The 21374-nt window shown below is 39.1% G+C and overlaps 1 protein-coding gene across 9 annotated transcripts in view; it reads right to left on the reverse strand.

Moving 5' to 3' along the window:
* Positions 1 to 337: 337 nt before the first annotated feature.
* GOLGA3 (golgin A3) overlaps positions 338 to 21374 on the reverse strand; it is a 49702-nt gene continuing 28665 nt past the window's right edge. For 7 of the 9 annotated variants that reach the window (XM_067473200.1, XM_067473199.1, XM_067473198.1 and 4 more), the window contains 10 exons: positions 19487 to 19703; positions 18870 to 19013; positions 18298 to 18495; positions 14260 to 14376; positions 12960 to 13099; positions 9671 to 9803; positions 8370 to 8492; positions 7975 to 8139; positions 7554 to 7714; positions 338 to 5407 (listed from right to left, as the gene is read on the reverse strand). In XM_067473200.1, the coding sequence (XP_067329301.1) occupies positions 5200 to 5407; positions 7554 to 7714; positions 7975 to 8139; positions 8370 to 8492; positions 9671 to 9803; positions 12960 to 13099; positions 14260 to 14376; positions 18298 to 18495; positions 18870 to 19013; positions 19487 to 19703 (1606 nt within the window). In that variant the 3' untranslated portion in view covers positions 338 to 5199. The remainder of the gene's footprint in view (positions 5408 to 7553; positions 7715 to 7974; positions 8140 to 8369; positions 8493 to 9670; positions 9804 to 12959; positions 13100 to 14259; positions 14377 to 18297; positions 18496 to 18869; positions 19014 to 19486; positions 19704 to 21374) is intronic. The other 2 variants (XM_067473197.1, XM_067473196.1) reach the window with 2 other exon arrangements.

Raw genomic sequence — 21374 nt, forward strand, 5'->3', positions numbered from 1 at the left:
CTGTATTCATTCTACAGTGTAGATACACCCGAAGTGACACTGGAAATGAATTGCAGTTTTTCAATCTAAATGAAATAATAACACTGTTGATGACCCCATGGCCTTGGAAATGTGCTTGCATCTAAGACCAAGGATTGTAGGTTCCCTTCAGTTATCAGGTAGAACAGCAACAATAAAAATGAATTAAAATTGCCCCAGGTAATAAATACTTTTGCTACCTTTTGACCAAATCCAAATCTAAAATTCTCCACCTGAGTGGGTGAGAGAGTGACAGCTTTGCTTTCTGATGGTCTAATGGACAATAACTTTGTTTCATGCACACACAAAATGGAAACACTTCTATGAAAAATAGTTTATTGCACAAAACCTTTCAAGAATTTTTATGCACAAGCTTAATTCTTTTTTAATTGAACATGCTTTTTTAAAAGGTCACAATCATTAAATCCTTAGTCACGCACAACATAACTCACTCGTCTTTTGTTTGAAACTCACAATCCAAAACTGTTACGGAGGTGATGTTCTTCCTTGTTAATAGAATCTAATGGCAGTTGGTTGGAAAAGCAAATGTGCAAAAGATTGCATAAGAACATTTAGAAGCTATTTATTTTAATAAAAAAACCTCTGTACAGATCAACTCAAACATTTCATGGTAAAGAGGTAACCACAGTTGATTCAACACAAGAGTTAAATTTTCCAATTCCAGCAAATTTTATGTTAATATTAACTCTGATTTTCAACAGGGGGAAATGCAATCATAAAAATGGATTTTAATTACAAATAGAATGGCATGGCTGGTGCTTAACATCTAAATTAAGGCGATTATTTTGTTTTCATTGTGCATTTGTCACACTGACACATTTTGGTTTATAATCATTAGAATGTATCTATTGTGAACACTCCATTGTTGATTAACAGAGCTACTTAGGAAAACTTTCCATGATATTTTGTTTTATACATGGAAAGAGCAGCAGCATACAATGCTTCCAAACAAGTATGTTTCCTTCCAGAAATCTTTCGAATGTTCTGAAAACACAAGATGCTTTCCTGACAGAAATAAAATTAACTTTGCAAGATGAAGCTGCCTGTGCAGAAGCAAAAGGAAGAATGAAGATAACATAGTGAAGGCTCTCCAAATGATTTGATAAGACAGTGGAACTAACGCGCAATGTCCTGCAGACACTTAACTTGAGAAATGTGGGCTCTGTGATTTTTGATGATGTACTTAAAAAAAATAACACTGAAAGATTGGAAGAAAGCCTTCAAAAACCCTCTGCTAAACTTAAAAATGAACATTGAAGTCTATTGTAGTACTGTATTTCATTGCATAATAGGCACCACCATGTAATAGTTGCGCCCTCATTTTTAGGGTGGCAAAATCAGTATTTTTGTGTTCCTTGCATAACAGTTGCAAAGCTATTTGGGGCTGATTCCAGCTTCCCTCCTTCCTCCAAGGCCTTAACACAGATATAAAAACCTGAAATGGAGGAGTCTGGAATTTGGATCTTCCCCCCTTCCTCTAAAGAACTCCATTTCAGATTTTGTAAGCTGCCTTGCCTTTTGTAAACTGCCTTGCCTTGGGGCAGGAAGGAAGGAAGGGAGGGAAGGAGGGAGAATCTTCCCTCCTCCTTCTGTCTTGGAAATAAGGCAGTTAATTTTTTTTAAAAACAAAAACCAGAGAATCAAAGGCAGATTTTTCTTCATGGTGTAATAGTTGCACCTCCCCCTTTTTCAATTAAAAAAGGGACAAAAGTGTGACTATTATGCGATGAAATACAGTATGTCTTCTCAGTACAAAGACAGAAGTGTTGGGTTTCTCCCCCTCAGACTTTTTAGAACATAGCAAAACAGATATATTAGACCTCCAGGGATGAAGAAAGGGATATAGAAAGCACCTCTCAATTTCCAATTTCCTTGAAACAATTACAAAAAGCATGGCCATGTCAACATGGCACTCCTGTCCAAATTACTTAAATCTACTTGGCTTGATTGAGCTTGACAGAACTGTTCCCTGAAATACAAGACAGCACCTTTTAAAAAGAACGCCTCCCAGGGAGCAAGCTTTGGGATTCACTTTGCTGAGAAGTCCCACTTCTTTTCTGGTCAAAATGACAACTACCGATGGATATAAGAGTTTAAATGTCTCAGGAAGAGAAATGTCTTCCATTGGCTGATTAAAAGAAGAAACCCAATATTCTTTAGATAATATGCACTTGACGCTCAATCACTCCAAGCCTTACATGGCTGTATGAATATACAACCTTTCATTTAAGCTGTGAATAATCTGCTTTTTTGACGCTTAACAGGACTGTGAATGGTACACAGAAGTTGTCATACTCAAAATTCACAAATCCCGGGTCTTTTCTCATAAATAATAGTGTTCTAAGTAGAATGGTAACATGAACATTCCATCTGTGCATATTTTGGACCTGAAGATATATATTAATTAATACACAACATTAACTTTGGTGTGTAAATACTACAGTATTTCTTCCAATTTTAAATTAGGAACTATAGAGGCTAGAATATAAACAGCAGCAAAAACCATTACTTCTTACAAATTAATCCGTAAAACAGACATAGTAATAAAAGCCACCAGCATAGCTAGATTAGTCAATAAAGCTTTCAGTGTGTCATTTTGATAACAGTTGATCAGTCATATGAAATAAGCAATGTGATATTTGCTGACAGTCCTTCCCCTACAATGTTAAAACCCTTTACATTTTTTTAAAGTACCTTGCCTTCATATTATATGCAAAAATGAAAACATCTTGCCAGAGTTTCAAAACTAGAAGTATTAAAAACATGAAAAACTCACAGTGAAGAACAGAATATAGCAAATCAAGCCTTCAGAAGAAGTCAGCATTTTGAAAGCAGCATGGGGAATACATTATGTAACATTGCCCCGGAGCAAAGGTGGTTTTGAATTCCACAGAGTACCACTTTGTCATGTTAACTGGGAGGAAAAAACCTTCTGTACTAAAACACTCCTTACACACACAAAAGACAGCATCCTTTCTATGATAAGCTTACTCGTTAAAAAAACCCTAATATACAGATAGCATCATTCTCACAGGCTGGGATTCTCAACCCACTTTACAAGTTTTCTTATTTTCTATCGCTCAGTCCAACTACCAGGCCAGAACTGGACATTATGAAAATAACAAATATGCATTTTCTCACTTTCTTCCCTCTCTATAAAGTCTAATGTTGTAGTCATCATCATCTTCGGACCTGGGTCCCATCTTCAACCCCAGATTGAAACATGGGACCCACATGCTACTATCCCTCTCTGTTACTCTCTCTTTTTTTAAGACAACCACCATTGTATGTAACTGGTGCACCAGTCTTCAGATTGGGCATTGAGGACCTTTGAGTTGGATACGAATAATCCACTGAATCAGGCTAGAAAAATATGCTGCATATTCTATCCTAAACATTACAGCAAAGGGGTAGGCAGGAAAATTGCACTGATGACTGACATTTTTTGTGGTAGTCAAATATATACCATAATATGATGTTGTAAAGAAGGGGAATAGACACAACCATCAGAAGAAGGAGGAATAGACACAACCTTTGCACAACCAATCTGTGTGCCTCCTAACATCTAGCCCTAAGCTCTGAAATCACTTACATCTCAGACTTCCACAACTTCCATCCAAGATACATGGCATCCTACATGCACATCCGCCCGCTCATTTTCCCCTAACACAGTGGTTCTCAACCTGTGGGTCCACAGATGTTTTGGCTGACAACTCCCAGAAACCCTAACAGCTAGTAAACTGGCTGAGATTTGTGGGAGTTGTAAGCCAAAACACCTGGGGACCCACAGTTTGAGAACCACTGCCCTAACGCATCCTAGATTGCACTCTGAAGCTGTGAAAATAAACAAAACCAACACCTGGAACCTATGGAAAAAAGGAGGATGGTTTGCACTGCCAACTAAGAGAGACAGATTTTTAAAAAGGAAAACCTAATAATAATAATAATCTTTATTTATAGTCAGTCAGTCAGTCTGTCCCCTCTCCCTGAAAGGACTTGGGGTGGTTGTTGTTTCAGCCTGCTAACTGCAGAACAGCAGGGCGTATTTCTTAAAGAAGACTACATGAACACTGGGCAAGATGGGCATAACAAACAGCAGGATTGGGGAACATGAAGTATTTCAGATACTGAGCTGCAACTCTCATCAGCCTTAGCTAGGGCTGATGGAAGATGTAGCCCAACATCTGAAGAGTCACACATTCCCCATCCCTGCATTAGAAGGGAAAATTTAAGGGGAATTAAAGCTAACAAATGGGGATTTATAGGCAGTATATAACATTCATTTGAGAGATAAAATAAGTAAATTACATTTCTTAAAAGCTCTGATTTTAGGGCTAGCTTTCCTAGACCCCATGTATATAATATATATATATATATATATACAGTATTTTTCAAACATCCAACATTAAAAACAAAACCTTTGTGTTTTGTGTTAAATAAGCCTCTTTAAAAAATGTACACACACAAACAGGTACTTCAAGGCAGAACCAAGCTGGACTATTTAGACACAGCCTGTGCTCAAAATGTCCTCAAAGACGACATAACAACAACAACAGCAATGTGCAAAAGGCATCTTCCAAGGGAATCAAAGCTCTCTGCTGGCCTTTGGTTGGGTATCCTGAATCCATTTCCTCTGTTTCAAGGTTCAAGACCACTGAGAGGTTACTGGCTTGCACTGGTCATCTGCTCTGGTGTGTCTACAAACCAAAAAAATCCTGAGATGAAGCATTAGCCATTGCCAATCTAGTAGATGTGGAATTCTCTCATATACTCAGGCCTGAATCAGACCCCATTTTGCCAAATACATACGTAAAAAGCCAGAAACTATGTAATGAGGTCATGGTAGGCATGCAACTAAATTCTCTCTTTCTAGACGTCAGTGAATAGGGAAAAAGATTTCCTAATAAAAGGACATCCTGATGCACCAAATGTTGCATCTTTTTCCTGCTCCGCTCCCACATTCCCCTCAAGAAAGACTGATAAGAGTTAAAGAAATTTCAAATAAAGCATTACCTTCATATATTTTGCCTCTGATCATTGTGTGTTCTCAAAGTTAAAAATAGACAAGAGCTCTGAAAGGTTTTTAAATCCAATATATATATATAAATAAATACCATTGATATTGACCAGTTATGAAGAGAAGAAATGGAGGCAGTGACATTACTGCCCCAACCCTTCTTTTTCGCCAGCACTTTGATTGCGTTCCTTTCGCTCTGCTGCAGGAAGAGTCTGGGGGTCCAAGGCAGTGGCAGGAAAGGTGGGAGAAAGGTCCACTAATTGCCCTTCTATCTGAGTCCAAGAAGACATTGATTCGTGGACTGTTATTGTGTGCTCTTCCATCTGACGCTGAAGGCTGTCCATCTCCTGCCTTTGGGAAACAAACAATAGGCTCATACTAAGGCCAGGCACCTATTTCCTATGGTAAAAAAATGTCCGGATGGTGTGACAGAAACAGAACTCTCCAACTGCTTCTTTCAAATTGGAACATTGACCCTCTGTATCCATGGACTCTCTGCCCACAGATTCAACCATGGCTTGAAAATAACCAACTCCCATTTTATGCAAGGGACAATGTTTTACTACTGGATATACTCAGTGTAAGTCCACCTCAGGGTAGGTTATGAGGCCAAAATTATGGATTTTCAAATGACCTATGGATAAGTTGAGGGTCATTCTGCAGAAAGGAGAAAGTGTCACTACTTCCTAAGAGGCCATCGCCCCTGACTGCCACCATTTTCCTGCCCAAGATTTCAACGAGGCCAAAAGCAGTGCTTTGTCAGAGAAGGTAGAGGGGGGTGGCACTTGTTTTAGGCTATTCCAGGATGTATTAAGCTCTGACCTTTTGGCACTCAGAGGAGGATCATTATGGGTTAAGAGTTAAGGTAAGGTATTCACATGGACCCATAAATAAGATGAGGGACTGGTTTTTTGACTATATTTTCTAGATACTTATTAAAAGTAAAAATTGAGGTTTCCCCTGACATTAAGTCTAGTCGTGTCTGACTCTGGGGAGCAGTGCTCATCTCCATTTCTAAGCCAAGAGCTGGTGTTGTCCATAGACACCTCCAAGATCATGTGGCCAGCATAAATGCATGGAGCACCATTATACATGACTGCAACTCTAGACTTATACACGAGTGCAAATTTTCAACCTGTCTTGAGCAATATATTATTGTTGTTGTTTTTGCTGCTGTTGAACCTTATTGTATATAATGAGACTTGAGCATCCATGGATATTGGTAGCAAGAGGGGGTCCTGCAATCAATCTCCTATGGATACCAAAGGCCCACTGTATTCATGATACATCCCCTTTGAATGTGCAAATCCGTTTAGATGTCATCATTACCCAAATGCCAACAGCCAGAGCCTGGAAAGGTACTATATATCTACTACAAAGGAAGTGGGAAGTGAGATCCCTTCGCCGCCCTCCATCTAAGTCCATGAAGACATGAATTCAAGGGATGTTTAGGCTGCTGAGGAGGCAGCTTTTAGCATGTGCTTTGAAAGTACATTATAATTATAGTATTGTTACCCTTTTATTGTGATTGATTAATACTAAAACATTGTCTTTTTAGCTGTACATGGTTACTCTAATCATTTGTGTCACCTCTAAACCTGGCACTGGAGAAAACATAGTGTATACATTGAATGTGTTGCTATTTCTATTCTGCTTTATCTCTCTTAAAGAGACCCAAAGTGGCTAACAGTAAAAGCAGTACAATCAATTCAATTGAGTAAGCTTGGGTTAGTTGTTGTTGCCTCAATGTAGCTCACATATTTGCAATGCAGATAAAATTAGAGGACAAGAAGGAATACATTTGTTACCTTGAGTTCTTTGTTGGAAAAAAATGGGACATAAATATTAAAAAATAAAACTGACACTCTTATGTCTGTTTTGGATTGATAACAACAACACACATTTTGGTACCTCAAATGTGAGCCATGTTTCTGGGTATATTTGACTGCCTTATTTGAAATACGGTGCTTGTTACCACCCATCAGCTCTAGTTTTTGAGATGCAGAACATATGCCATCTACCAGTTGCCACCTGCTTATTAATTTATCGTGTCAGAAGCAAATTGAGAATAAGTCGATTCTGGTGTGAGAGAATCAGCCGTCTACGAAGACATTGCTCAGGGGATGCCCAGATGTGTTACTATCCTGCTCACCCATAGAAAACCATGATAACCATATCTAAGAAATTAGAGCTGATGTGGTCTATTCAATGCAATTTTCCTAATCAGCGCTCCAAATAACCCCAGGAACTGGCCTAAAATCCAAGAAACTTTTTGTTGGGCTGTATAATCAGTGCCCTATTAGGACAATCATTCATTTTAGTATTCTGTATACAAAGGGAAGGGAACTTAAAGAAGTGCACAAGCTGACAATATTTTCTCATCCATATTGAACAATATTTTAGATAGCACAATGGACACCCATATGTTAGTACCACAGCTCGCAAACAAGTTAAGTAGCCAGAAAACGTAGTTTCAACAGAAAAGGGTTTTACTCACTTGAGTTGCTGGAGGCAGCTGTTGAGGTTCTTCAAAGGCTCTTTACTAACAGCGGAAGGTGGTTTCAACAGCTCTTCCAGCAAAGCTGCAGGGACTGGACAGTCAGGAATCTTCACTGGGGTTACGGGATTTGAATTTGTCTCTCCCTTCAGCTCTTTTTTCTTTTTAAACGAAAAAAAATCCACAAATAATAAGCAACTTATGCTCATGATTGTACATTCCAGGGTGAAAGTCACTGTTCTTAAGTCCTGCTATCTGCTCAGCCATGACGGCTGGGTGTTGGTTTTTTAAAGGAAGACTTACATCTTGGGATGCTAACTGCTAACTTCATCATCTAATTTGTAAAGCGGTTCTCTGTTTATAATAACACAAACAGTCCTGATCTTATACCGCATGGTTTTCTTCCCTTCCACTCAAGTACCTTTTTCATCTTTCCGTGCTTCAAGTCCAACTTCAGCTGCTGGTTCTGCTGTAACAGGGTCTTCATACTGTTCTTCAGTTCAGTCACTTTTGCCTGAAGCATGAACTTATCTTTCTGAGTTAAGGACAAATTGTCCTGGGCTATCTCCAGCTCTGTCTTGATATTCTAGAAAGATGGAAAAAGCCAAAGCAGCTATTTCAGCATTGAACAAACAGTCACAAAAAGGGGGCCCATTCTTTCGAGTGCAATCCTACACCAATTAATGGGGTTTACTCCCAGGTAAGCAGGCACAGGATTCCAACCAAAGTTTCACACCAATCGAATGCAGGAGTTTAAAATGACCCCCCTCTCTCTTTCCCTAACAGATGAACTCTTCCAAGAAGTAAATGAAGTACCTGCAGAACTACTTGCACTCCCTCCAACTCTTTCTGGTTGCGCTGCTCAGTCAAGTCCAGCTGCTGCTTCAGGGCCTGGATCTCTCTCTCCTTCTGTTCTACTTCCCACTTGAGGTCTTCCACCTATATGCAGGGAGGATGATTATTTCAAAATCAGATCACACCAGGGAAACAAGTTCAATGTAGGTGTAGCACAGTGGAGAATAGAAAGATAAGTTAGTAGAACAATTTTCTCAATATAACTCTCCATTAAAATCTCTCTAGATGATGATGATAATATTTATTTTATCCTGCCTTCTCCCACCCCCAGTTCGAGATTCATAGCAGGTTACAATCAATTAAAAATATGTCACTAAAAATCCACAAGCACAACAGATAAAACAAGACTACACCACCAAAACATTAAAACGAGATTAAAACCTTTATCATGAAACACACACACACACTGGCACAACACTTAGCAAGACCCAGCACATTATTTTGGTGGGGCAGGTGTTATAGAGTCCTGCATCAAACACCTGTCTAAACAGAAACATATTTACATGTCTGTGAAAAGAAAGTAGGGAGGGTGACAGTCTCGATCACACATGTCAAACTCAAGGCCCATGGGCTCCATGTTATTTTATGTGGCCCTCCAAGATACTGGACTACAACTCCTATACTCCTCACCATTAGACATCATCATGACTTGAACTGATGGGAGTTGGGATGCAGAAACACCTGAAGGGCTGCAGTTTGTCCTATTTAGTCAGGAGAGTGGGGCTGGGATTTAGAGACAAGGCTTGTTGATAGGATGTCTGGCTTTAAAAATGTCCTCTAACCTTTCACCAATCTCAGAGCCACAAGGGCTGTTGGGTTGCAATTCCCATTATCCCCAATCCACATGGAGGATAAATGATGGGAGTTGTTGTTCGCTAATACCTGGGGACAGTGTCATCTACTCCAATTAGCAGCAACTCTCCAGGGAGACAAAAAGTCATGGCAATCTAATCCTTTTTTTTAATAAAATGGAGACAGAAGGAACTGAACATGGGTTTACTACAGTGGTCCTCAACTTGTGAGTCCCCAGAAGTTTTGGCCTTTAACGCCCAGAAATCCTAACAACTGGTAAACTGGCTGGGATTTCTGGGAACTGTAGGCCAAAATACCTGACCCACAGGTTGAGTACCACTGGTCTACTATATGCAAAAGGTACAATTAATTATTATGCGATTTCTGTATCTGGACTAAAAAAAAAGAAGAGAAGCATTCAAACTCATATTCAATAAGGCAACAGAGAATGAACAAAATGGCTTTATCACCTCTTGATTCTCTGCTGGTTGCTTGTTCAGTTGCTCATTCAACTGATGCTCCAGAAGCTGAAGCTGGGATCGGGCTTCTGCTAGTTCTTGCTGGAACTGGGACACTTCTTCCGAATGCTTCCCTTCTGTGACCCTAGACCAAAAAGAAAGGCTTAAACCACTTGGATAATAATTGCACTTCTCCGAATGCTATATAGTTCTTTCTGAAGTGGCAGGCCCCAAAAGCACAAAGTGGAGAGAATGCACTTAGTCAATCCATCACGCTGTCAACCAAGAATTATGCTAAAAGGTTTTAATAGTGTGCTGTTCCAGTGATTTTGCCTTTTGAAAACTATTTCTTTAATGAACCTCTGAGTCCCAGTTCTGAGGGGAAAAATCAGGCTATGAGTGAATAAAATGCTAATACGATGATGATGATGATGATGATGATGTTTATTTATACCCTGCTTTTTCTCTCCACAAAGGAGACTCAAAGTGGCTTACACTAAAAACATTTCAATACAATTTAATGCTGCAAGTTGCCAAAATACCTGGGAGTTACTCTGGACCATGCTCTGACTCATAAGAAGCACTGTTAGAATATCAAGCAAAACGTGGGTGCTAGAAATAATACCATACGAAAGCTGACTGGCACAACCTGGGGATCACAACCAGATACAGTGAAGACATCTGCTCTTGCGCTTTGTTACTCTGCTGCTGAATACGCATGCCCAGTGTGGAATACATCTTACCACATTAGAACAGTGGATGCAGCTCTTAATGAGACATGCCACATCATCACAGATGTCTACACTCTACACCGCTGGAGAAATTATACTGTTTAGTTGGTATTGTACCACCTGACATCCTTCGGGAAGTAGCAGCCTGTAACAAAAGGACCAAGGCATTGACATCGCTGGCCTATCCTCTGTTCAGAAATCAGCCAATGACTTAAATCAAGAAACAGTTTCCTAAGATCTACAGAGATACTCACAGGAACACATCAGCAAGCGAGAGTCCAAAAGTGGCAGGCTAAAATCCAGAACCTCAATCAGTGGCTGATATCTCACTCTATGAGCTTACAAGAGCTTTAAGATCGGCTGGGGAGGCCCTGCTCTCTGTCCCAACCCCTTCGCAAACGCGATTGGTTGGGATAAGAAACAGGACCTTCTCAGTGGTGGCACCTCGGCTGTGGAACTCCCTCCCCAGTGACATCAGGCACGCCCTGTCTCTCCTGGTTTTTTAGAAAGAAACTTAAGACCTGGCATTTTATGCAGGCGTTTGGTGAATAGGAAACTAAGGAATGAGACTTTAACAGCTTGAATAATGGACTCTGGATTTTGGAAAACCATTTGGATATGAGACCATGACTCGGCGTTTTACATCTGGTTTTTAATCTGTTTGATAGATTGGTATGAGTTTTAATTGTTTATATACTTAGACTGTTTATAGTTTTATGAGATGTGTTTTATTGTTACCTGTGCGGCATTGAATTTTAGACGGATGTGTAAGCTTTGAGTCCCCTCTCGGTTCAAGAAAGGCTAGGTAGAAATGAAGTAAACAAATAAATAATAAACTCCCTCCTGAGAACACAGAAGACCGGACGACCTGGAAAGGCATTGAACAGGCTGTGCTCTGGCACCGTGAGATGCAGAGCTAACCTTAAGAAACAGGGCTACAAAGTGGAGTCCACGACATGCAAATGTAGAGAAGAGCAAATAACACTACAATGCTACCTGAGCCCTGCCACATGCACAATGAAGGACCTTCTTACAGCGATACTAGGGGCACTCCAGGTGGTCAGCTTCTGGTTAAAGGACATTTAGTAGAAGACCAAGTTTTTAACCTTGTTTGTGTTTTTAAATACATTATAACTGTATGCTCAATTTGCTTCTGACACAATTAAAAAAACCCAATTTAAAATCCCAAAATATACCAACATTAAACTAAAATTAAACATCAAAGATATTAATTAAAAAATAACAGTCAAAATCCTTAAAACTGATTAAAATGTATTTAAAGCTAATAATAATAATAATAATAATAATAATAGTAATTTATAAATAATAATATAATTTCTATGAAATAATTTATAAATAATTTATGAATAATAATAATAACAACAACACTAGATCATATCCTCAGCTGCTGCAAGAAGATCGCACAGACAGACTACAAGCAGGAGCATAACACTGTTGCTCAGATGATTAATTGGAACTTGTGCCACAAATACCATCTGCCTGTGACAAAGAACTGGTGGGATCACAAGCCTGAAAAAAGTTGCAGAAGGCCACCTTACTGGGATCTGAACGCATCATTCAAATGAAGTATGGATCGTTGATGTTGCAATCTCAGGCGACAGCAGGATTGAAGAGAAACAACTAGAAAAGCTGGCACAATACGAGGATTTAAAGATCAAATTGCAACATCAACGATCCATACTTCATTTTTAACACTGTGTCTGTGCGATCTTCTTGCAGCAGCTGAGGATATGATCTAGTGTTGTTATTATTATTATTATTCATAAATTATTTATAAATTATTTCATAGAAATTATATAATTATTTATAAATTACTATTATTATTATTATTATTATTATTATTATTATTATCTTTAAATACATTTTAATCAGTTTTAAGGATTTTGACTGTTATCACCACTGGGATCACCTTGACTGGCTTGTGGTGATCGGCACACTGGGTGCAGTGACTAAAGACCTTGACCTGCACTTAAACACAATCGGCGCTGACAAAATGACCATCTGCCAGCTGCAGAAGGCCACCTTACTGGGATCTGAACGCATCATTCGACAATACATCACAACAGCCAGCAGAGTTATCTTGTTTGCTGTGGACTCATCCTGTTGTGTTTCAAATAATTATAATTTTATTCACTCATAGCCATATTATTGTTATCGTATTATTACTATATTATTATTGTTTAGTTACCCATGTGGGGCAGGAACAGAACCATGCATCTTCACGTTGCCCTCAGTGTTGCATGCCTGCTCAACTTTATGCTGCCCCCAACCTCCACACATAAGACAAGGTTCTGGAAACGGAGCCATGTATATTTATGGAGACTCTGATCACAGAAAGCCTCTAAACTGCAGCTGAGACAATTGGTCAGCTTGTGGTCTTGGGGTGGAATCAGGTAAGAAACCACGATCAGGACGGAAGCCAGACTGTGACTTTGTTCTAGAATACTCACATGGCTATGGCTTGAATTAGGATTGTGTTTCATGTGACAACTAAAAATTGGTACTTCTTCCTAAGAAATATCGCATTTTGGCATTATTGTCATACTTACTGCAGTTTGTTGACTTCAGCCTGGAGAGCTTGGATGAGCGCATCTTTGGCCTGGAGTTCTCGCTTCACCTCACTGAGTTCAAGCGCAGCAGCTTTGTAGTGGCGCCGATTATGTGCTGCTTCAGCTTTGGCTGTCACAATCTGCAACAGCACTTCCATCGTTATTGCAATAATCTCGTATACCCCTCTCTCTATTCCTTGACCCTTTCTATCCTGCATCATGTGTGCCACCTCTCTTTGTATTTATTATATTTTAAATAATTAACTTTAAATTCCACACACTATTCATTTTTTTTTAAATGAAGTTGCTTTGATTTAAATTGTCAATAGATTGTGTGGTTGTTACTGCCTTGAGTCCCCATGGAGGGAAAGGCGGGGTATTAAATCAATCCAATACCTTATTTCTTCAATTGTAAGATGTCATCGAATGTAAGACACAACTTATTTCAGTACCACCAACAAAAACATATATCTAGACGCACCTCATTTTTTGGGATTTTTTTGGGGATTTTTACAAGGGAAAAATGCATCTTAGAATTGGAAGAAATAATAATAATAATAATAATAATAATAATAATAATAATAATCAGGAGAGGCACTACATACATATAAGGAAAATATACTGCATGTGGCACAAATGTACATTTGCATCAGATTGTTCCTAATTGCTGCCATGTTATTCTCTGTATTGTCTTGATTATTTCAGCTTATAGCACTACATCTGTTGAACACCACATATTTATAGCATGTGCAAGGGTAGACAACTAAGGGTGCAACTACATTTTGACACCACTTTAACTGCCACAGCTCAATGTTATGGAATCCTGGGAGTTGTAGTTTGGCGAGGTACTAGCCTCCTTTGGAAGAGAAGGCTAAAGACATTGTCAATTTTAGAACTTTCATCATTCCATTGCACTGATCCATGGCAGTTAAAATGGTGTCAAACTGCTTTGATACTACAATTTATCGCAGATGTATCCTAGGTGTCTTCCACATTTGTGAGCTATGACTCTAATCAGTATATTACTGATTATCCAAGGTGGGAGTGATGGAAGCCGCAGGCCCTAACATCTTGCACACCAACTAGGGATGGAGCTAGCAGCAGAAATAGAGCAGAAGGGTATCTGCTGAGATTGCAGCAGTGGACTCAGCAGAGATCTCACTCCCTGTCATACATTAGCCTTTCACAGGGCCAGCTTGTTCCATATATACTGCATACACATTTTTTTTTAAAAAAATCCAGCAATGGGAGCATGTGTGGAAAACTCCACCACAACAAAAGGCCACAACTAGGTTTGTACCTGTTCTTTGAGGTCTTTGACTTTTGTCTTCTCTCTTTCCAAGGCTGTCTGCAAGGCCTGAATGAGCTGCCTCATCTGCTGATCTTCCTCTTCTTTACGCTTCAGAACAGCCTGGACCTGGAGCATCACACAACCCAAAGCATGAACATTAGAGATTTGTTTTGGGATGAACTTTTGGAGATTATCATTTATTTTATCAGACACACCATCGAGTACGTTTGGGCTTCTGTAGGCACATATGCAGATATATAGTTGTCTGGATACAAGTGTGCATGGGAGATATTTAGGCATGGCATTGTGATCAGAAAAAGGAGGACGTTTACGAACAAAGAAAACTCTTTAGCAAGGTGATGGAGCAACAGCACCCCCCTGTGGCCGGAACCAAGAATAGCCTCCAAAGATGCCAAAAGATGGAAAGAGATTATATATACCTCTATCTGTTGTCTATCTTGTCATTGTACAATCAGCATTGAATTTTTGCTGTATATGCATTCTGTCATCTGCCCTGAGTCCCCTTTGGGGTGAGAAGGGTGAAATATAAATACTGTAAATAAATAAATTCTATATATATCTGGAGAAATGGCTAAGAACAATAAAAAATTACGGGGAAGTCTCGGGCTTCAAAATTAATATAGACAAAAGGAAAAGCAATTACAAAAAACATAACAAAAAAACAAGACAATTTAAGAGACAGGTGGAATATACAAATAGTATCCAAAATAAAGTACTTGGGGATCGTACTTACGGCAAAAAACCTACAAATACTACAAAACAATTACATTGAAAAATGGAAAAAAATAAAAAGGGATTTAGAGAATTGGAAAAATTTGAAATTATCTTTATTAGGGAGAATAGTTAGTGTAAAGATTACCATCCTACCAAAGATGATCTTTTTATTCCAAAATATCCCAATAATTAGAAATCAAAAAATGCTAAATGATTGGAATAGAGATATAATGAAATTTATCTGGCAGAAAAAGAAACCAAGAATGAGCCATGAAAACATGACAAAGGTGAAAAAAGATGAGGGCTTGCAACACCAGATCTCAAAATATACTTCGAATCCTGTGCATTAGTCTAGGTGAAAGAATGGGCAAAATTAGAGAAGGAAAAAATATTAAATTTAGAAGGGGTAGAATTAAGAAATGGATGGCACTTGTATCTATGGTACGGGAAGGCCAAAAGGGAAAAAAAAATCGGTAACCATTTAATACGATCGTCTCTTCTGAAAGTGTGGGGAAAATATAAGAAAAACCTCTATGAAAAAACACCTACGTGGATATCCCCACTTGAGGCCTCTCAAAGGAGGATTCTAGGCTGGAACAAATGGCCAAATTATAAAGACATATTGAAAATAGAGGAATGAGAAATTAAGATGAAAACACAGCAAGAATCAAACAAAATTAACAAAATGATATCATGGCAGACAAAAGAGCATTTCAAGAAAGACAAAAAAAATAGGATTCGAGGAACAGGAAAACTTTTGGGATAAAATAGTGCAAACGGAGAAAAAAATTGACATCTAAAATTTATAAAAAAAACTTCAAGAATGGGCAAAGGAAAGAGGACAATAAAGGATACATGAAAAAATGGAAAGAAAAATAGGGAGAACTATAAAAAAAAAGAATGGGAGGAGGTATGGAATAAGAAACTAAAATACACCTGTGCAATGGGACTAAAAGAAAATTGGTTTAAGACGGCCCATAGATGGTACATGACCCCACACAAATTAGGTAAATACTTCAAAAACGTCAACTCAAAATGATGGAAGTATGGAGAGATTGAAAGAACATATTACCATCTATGGTGGACATGTAAAAAAGCAACAAATTATTGGAAGATGATTCAAAAAATCTACAAAAGATACTTGAAACTGACATCTCTAGGACACCGGAAACCTTCCTCCTTGGAAGGTCATGCCAAGAGAAGAGACAGATTGGAAACAAGTGACAACATATTTGGTAAAAGAAAAAAATGAAAATATTTATTTAAAGAAAAGATAGTGACGGATAACACGAAGAGAGGGAGAAGAAAAAAAAGAAAGAAATACAAGGGTAAAAAAAGGAAAAGGAAAGAACCTCATAGAAGATACTGGGAAGTCAAGAACTCTACACTCTTCCCTCCCCCCGCCTTGTTTTATTCATATTTTAACTCTATCCTACTTATATATCTTTTTACTCACTATCTTCTAAACTACAGGCTATCTCTTACAGTCATCCCGTCCCCCCATCAATTGCCTATTCCTATCACAACCCCTATTTCCGTCACATTCCTCTACTTTACATCTCTATCTACATCTCTATCTTTATCTATTTATCTGTCTATTGATCCATACTCTATCTGACATCTTACCAAAATCATTTACTCTCCGTCTGTTTTAAAACTAAATAAAGATTTTATTAAAAATAAATTCTATATAATAAAAGAGAAAATATGTTGATATGTTTCTCAACTATCTATCTGTTTGTCTGTCTATCTATCTATCTATCTATCTATCTATCAATGTTTGTATGTATTTTCCAAGATGGCTCCCACATCCAGAAAGCCCTGCGACGGATGGATCTTGATCAAACTTTGCACACAGACGTAACATGACCAACTTTAGTACGTAGAGGTTTGTGGGAAATGACCCACAATGTTGGGAGCTGTAGTTCCACTCACATTCAGAGTGCACTGTAAACCCCACTGATGATGAATTTGGAGCAAACTTGGCACACAGACCCATCATGACCAGCTCCAAATACTGATGAGGTTTGGGGGCAATGACAGAGAATGATGGGAAATGTAGTTTACCCACATCCTTATGCATTTTCTAATAGGAAGACAGCAGATACCTTGCCTCCCCTATGGCATATTTAACATACTTAGAGGTTCCTATTCATCGAAGGGCTTTCACCCTGGCCCGATGCCACGCTCTCCCATCAGCTGTACTCGAAGGCTGCTACCGGAAGATCCCTTTCCCAGAGAGACTCTGCCCCTGTGACTCGGGTCATGTAGAAACAATAGAACATGTGCTCCTTCAGTGCCCGTTCTACAGGGATACCCGTGCCAGGCTTATCTTACCTCTGATAGACAAGCACCCAGGCCATTCAGGACAGTTTTATACCTCCATGCTACTTGCAGATACTAATTCAGCTACAACCTACAATGTCGCAAAGTTCTGTGCAGCAGCATACAAAATCCGCCAGGGAATGACTAGTTCCAAAAGTCAACTGTGTGTCCAGTAATCTTCTTCCCTGAAGCTACAATTTGGTGATGGATCTGGGCATTGTATGTTTTTACCCTGTTTCCCCTTCTTCTCCCTCACCCATATTGTGTTTTTAGTAGTTATATTTATATTTATATTTTTAATGTGGCAAACATGCCAGGTTTGTATGGAAATGTGACACTGTTTCCTGTGCTGGTCAATGACCGAAATAAATGTTTGATTTGATTTGAATAGGAGCATTTATAAAATCCAAAACCAAACAATGACTTTTACTAATAAAACATTAGAAATTACCTTACTTAGGCATTGCAGGGTACCTATGCTAGTAAATAATAAATTTACCTGTGGGGAAATTTCAATCTCAGTTGGGCATTATTTCCCCTCACTTTCCTGTCCACAAAGCAGACAAGTTGATAAGCTTGGGCTGAAAGCACATGGCCTTAACTAAGTGTATTTGATGAGGCTTGTACAGTCATGCATATTCTCTCCTTCCATCCTTCTCTTCCAAAACCACTCTGCCCAGATCAGACATTTCTGGTAAAATTCTTGCACTGATAAATATAAGTGGACAATACAGTTTCCTGTATTCTTTGAAAGAGAAGGCTGAAGACTCTGTAAAACTACAACTCTAGGATCCCATAGCATTCAGCCATGACAGTTTAAATGTGATCAGACTTCCTTAATTCTACTTAAGATTGCAAAGAGTTCTATTCTAGTCTGCTTTTGGTAGCTGACTGTGTGTTTTTATTTCAACAATTGTGATTTCTGTTGAATCAAAGGCATCGGAACCAGCCTGTCAAACAAAACAAAAACAAAATGTTTCAGAGTACCTGCAGATTCAGTTGCACCAGATCAGCCTCCCTCTTGGCCAGTGCTGCTTCAAGGATCCGATTATGTTCTCGGAGAGCAGCATTGGACTGGCCCAAGCCAGTGAGTTTTCCCCGTTCATGTTCTAGTTCCAAGGTGAGCTTCTTATTCATTTCTTCCAAACGCTTAATCTTCCTCCGGAAGCCCCTTGCTTCTTGAAGCTGAACCACAGAATACCAACATTTATATAACCTGAGGGCTATTGCAATTCAGCATTGCTTAAAGCTATTGAATGCCAAAGAATAGATATAATTCAGCTGGGCCCAGTTTCATCAGGACTGGGTAAAAATGGGGCCAACCTCTCATGTTACTGAATGCCAGTTTCCATCAGCACTGGTCAGTGAGGAGGTATAGTGAGGAGGTATTGAGTCGGCAATTGGCTGAGAAAGGCGGTATACAAATACAGTAAATAAATAAATAATAAAATAAATAGGGAGGAGAATATAAATATCTGGAAGGCCAAAGATTCCTGAACTCTATGCTAGAGCAATACTGGGCCAAGCAAATGAATGTTACAAGACTACACATTATGTACCTCATCTTCAAGTTCCAGGACCTTTTCTCTATACTCCTCAAGCTCCTGGCTGGTGAGCGAAATGACTTCTTGCAGCTCTTTTTCTAATACCATCTTACTGTGACTGAGCGCCTGCAGCTCTGTCTCTAGAGCTTGAATCTTTTCCTGTAGGCAAATGATATTAGTTTAGTTAGCATCTCAGAAAGGGCAAACGAGCCATAGTTTAAGGTAGTGGTTCCCAACCTATGGCCCATGGACCTCAAAAACTAAAATATGGTCCACGGCCTCACCGTTACTACACCATTGCAACAAGAGCAAATGGTCTCGCAAAACCCTCTTATTGTACTGAGGCTTATTAAATATGGTGTTCTGTGGGTGAACAGATGGTGACTACTGGATGGCATATGTCTGCATCAGAAATTAGAACTGATGTGGTCTATCCAATGCAATTCTCTGAATCAGCACCCCAAATAATCAAACTGGATCTAAAGTTGACTAAAAACTGATTCGTAACCCTTTTGGTACTAATGTTGGAGAGTGGTCCCTGGTCAAAGTGGTCCCTGGTCAAATAAAGGTTGGGAACCACTGGTTTAAGGGAATCAATCCCCTCCCTCCCCAAGGTTAAGGATTCTGCTTACTAAACCAGCCTGGCTAGTTCCACAATCAGAGATTTGCGCCTTTAACTTGCTCAGCTCTGCTTCAGAGGACTCCTTTGCAGTGAGGGCTTCCTGCAGTCGGCGACTAAGGATCCCAACAGCATTTTCATAGGCTTTGTGCTTGGATTTCATCTCCTTCTGGGCTGTGGTCAGGTCTGATCCCAGTCGCTTCATTTTCTGCTTCTGTTCTGTAATGGCCCTAAAAATTAAACCAAAAATGCAAAATGCAATTTTGTGCCTTAAGATAAACAAGTAGGACTCAAAAGGAAACGTTAAAGTACAACCACATCTTATAATTCTCTTTTTCTGGGATTGCAGACCACCATGATCTTCATTTTTTTCATTTGCTGCTTCCAGTAACTCTTCTGCAGAGTGACAACCAGGCATATGAGTATACTTAGTCCACGTTAGGCAATTTGGAGGATGTTTTTTTTAAAAAAAAGCCCCTTTGCCCTTCTGCAAAGTTCAAGTGCTGCCTGAACATGCAGATTCTACCCTTGTAGTTTCTGGACCGTTTCCAGCCTAACATCACACAAATTTTCATTGAATTCCCTCTAATGCTGAACAGAACCAAAATGTCAGCATATTATATATCTTAAAAGTGGGATTCCAAACTTTTGAAATGGGAAAAAACATACAAAGGCTGGGGAGTCACCCATATCCAGAGGATAGACACCCATCTGGGGCTCATTTTAGACTGCCATGGAAATACCTGCTCCAATGTTGATGTTGTAAACACAAAAACAGGGTTACCACAGTGCCCTGTGTTACAATATTTAGTGAATGCAGTGCAATGTCCAGGTGTATCCCTTATTTGTGTTGTATGCATGATGACAAAAAGTCAAAATTGCTTTGAAAAGCCTTTGTTTTGTCCTGATTCTTCTAATTTGGTTGATGGCTACACTGGCAGCATTCTGAAAGGTAAAACATAAAGGTTCTGAGCTCTGAACTGTAATCTTCTAAGCTCTGTACATTCCTTCTCAGAAGAGACTTACACAAAACTCGTTTCAGCAGTATGATCCCAGGCTTGTGCTGAGTAAGGTCCAGAGCCCACTGCAACTTGGGCAAGGATAGCTTTTATTTAGAAAGCAACCTTGTGAGACTCATCCTTGGCTGTTGTGAAATTACGCCCATTGGCAGTGATTTCTATGTCGGAAAATGTGAGTAACTTAGATTTATTATCTGGAAATGGAATGCAACTGCTACAAACAGTGACAACTCTCCCACAGTGCTGATGGACTTTTAAAGAAGACTTTTTACAAACTATGAAGTCTAATAAGTTTGGTGGGGTAGACTGAATGTTCTGTATTAACTAATAATATACATCGCCATCTCAGAGTGTTTTCCGTCTTGGAAGCCCAAATTAAAGAAATTTGGATGGGTCTATCTGTAGCTTCAGAGTTTCTCAGAGAGCTAAGAAAAGTGCTATTCAAGCTGAAGAAACTGCAGAATTTCATGTATGAGTCCGACTATACTGGAATCATTCCTGACATGATCAATAGATCACTGAAACAAAGAATTTCAGAATGGGCATCCTTTATTCAGCATTCCAAAATCCAAACTGTTCCAAAATTGTCTACACGGGTGGCTGAGGTTGTGAAACCTTTGCTTTCTGATGGTTCCGTGTACACAAACTTTGCTTTATGTACATAATGTTTTTAATGGATATAAAATCAACACTGAGGCTGTATGTACGATAAGGGGATACATGAAACATAAATTAATTCTATGTTTAAACTGACCCATGCATAAGTCAACCCAGGTTTTTTGAGCTGATTTTTTGACAACAATTTCTAGACTTACACATAAGAACATAGGTTAAGTGGCATTTGCGTAGGAGACATTTTTAGTGGATTGGCATTCACTATAT

This window comes from Anolis sagrei, chromosome X (assembly GCF_037176765.1).
Source record: "Anolis sagrei isolate rAnoSag1 chromosome X, rAnoSag1.mat, whole genome shotgun sequence".
Taxonomy (NCBI): domain Eukaryota; kingdom Metazoa; phylum Chordata; class Lepidosauria; order Squamata; family Dactyloidae; genus Anolis; species Anolis sagrei.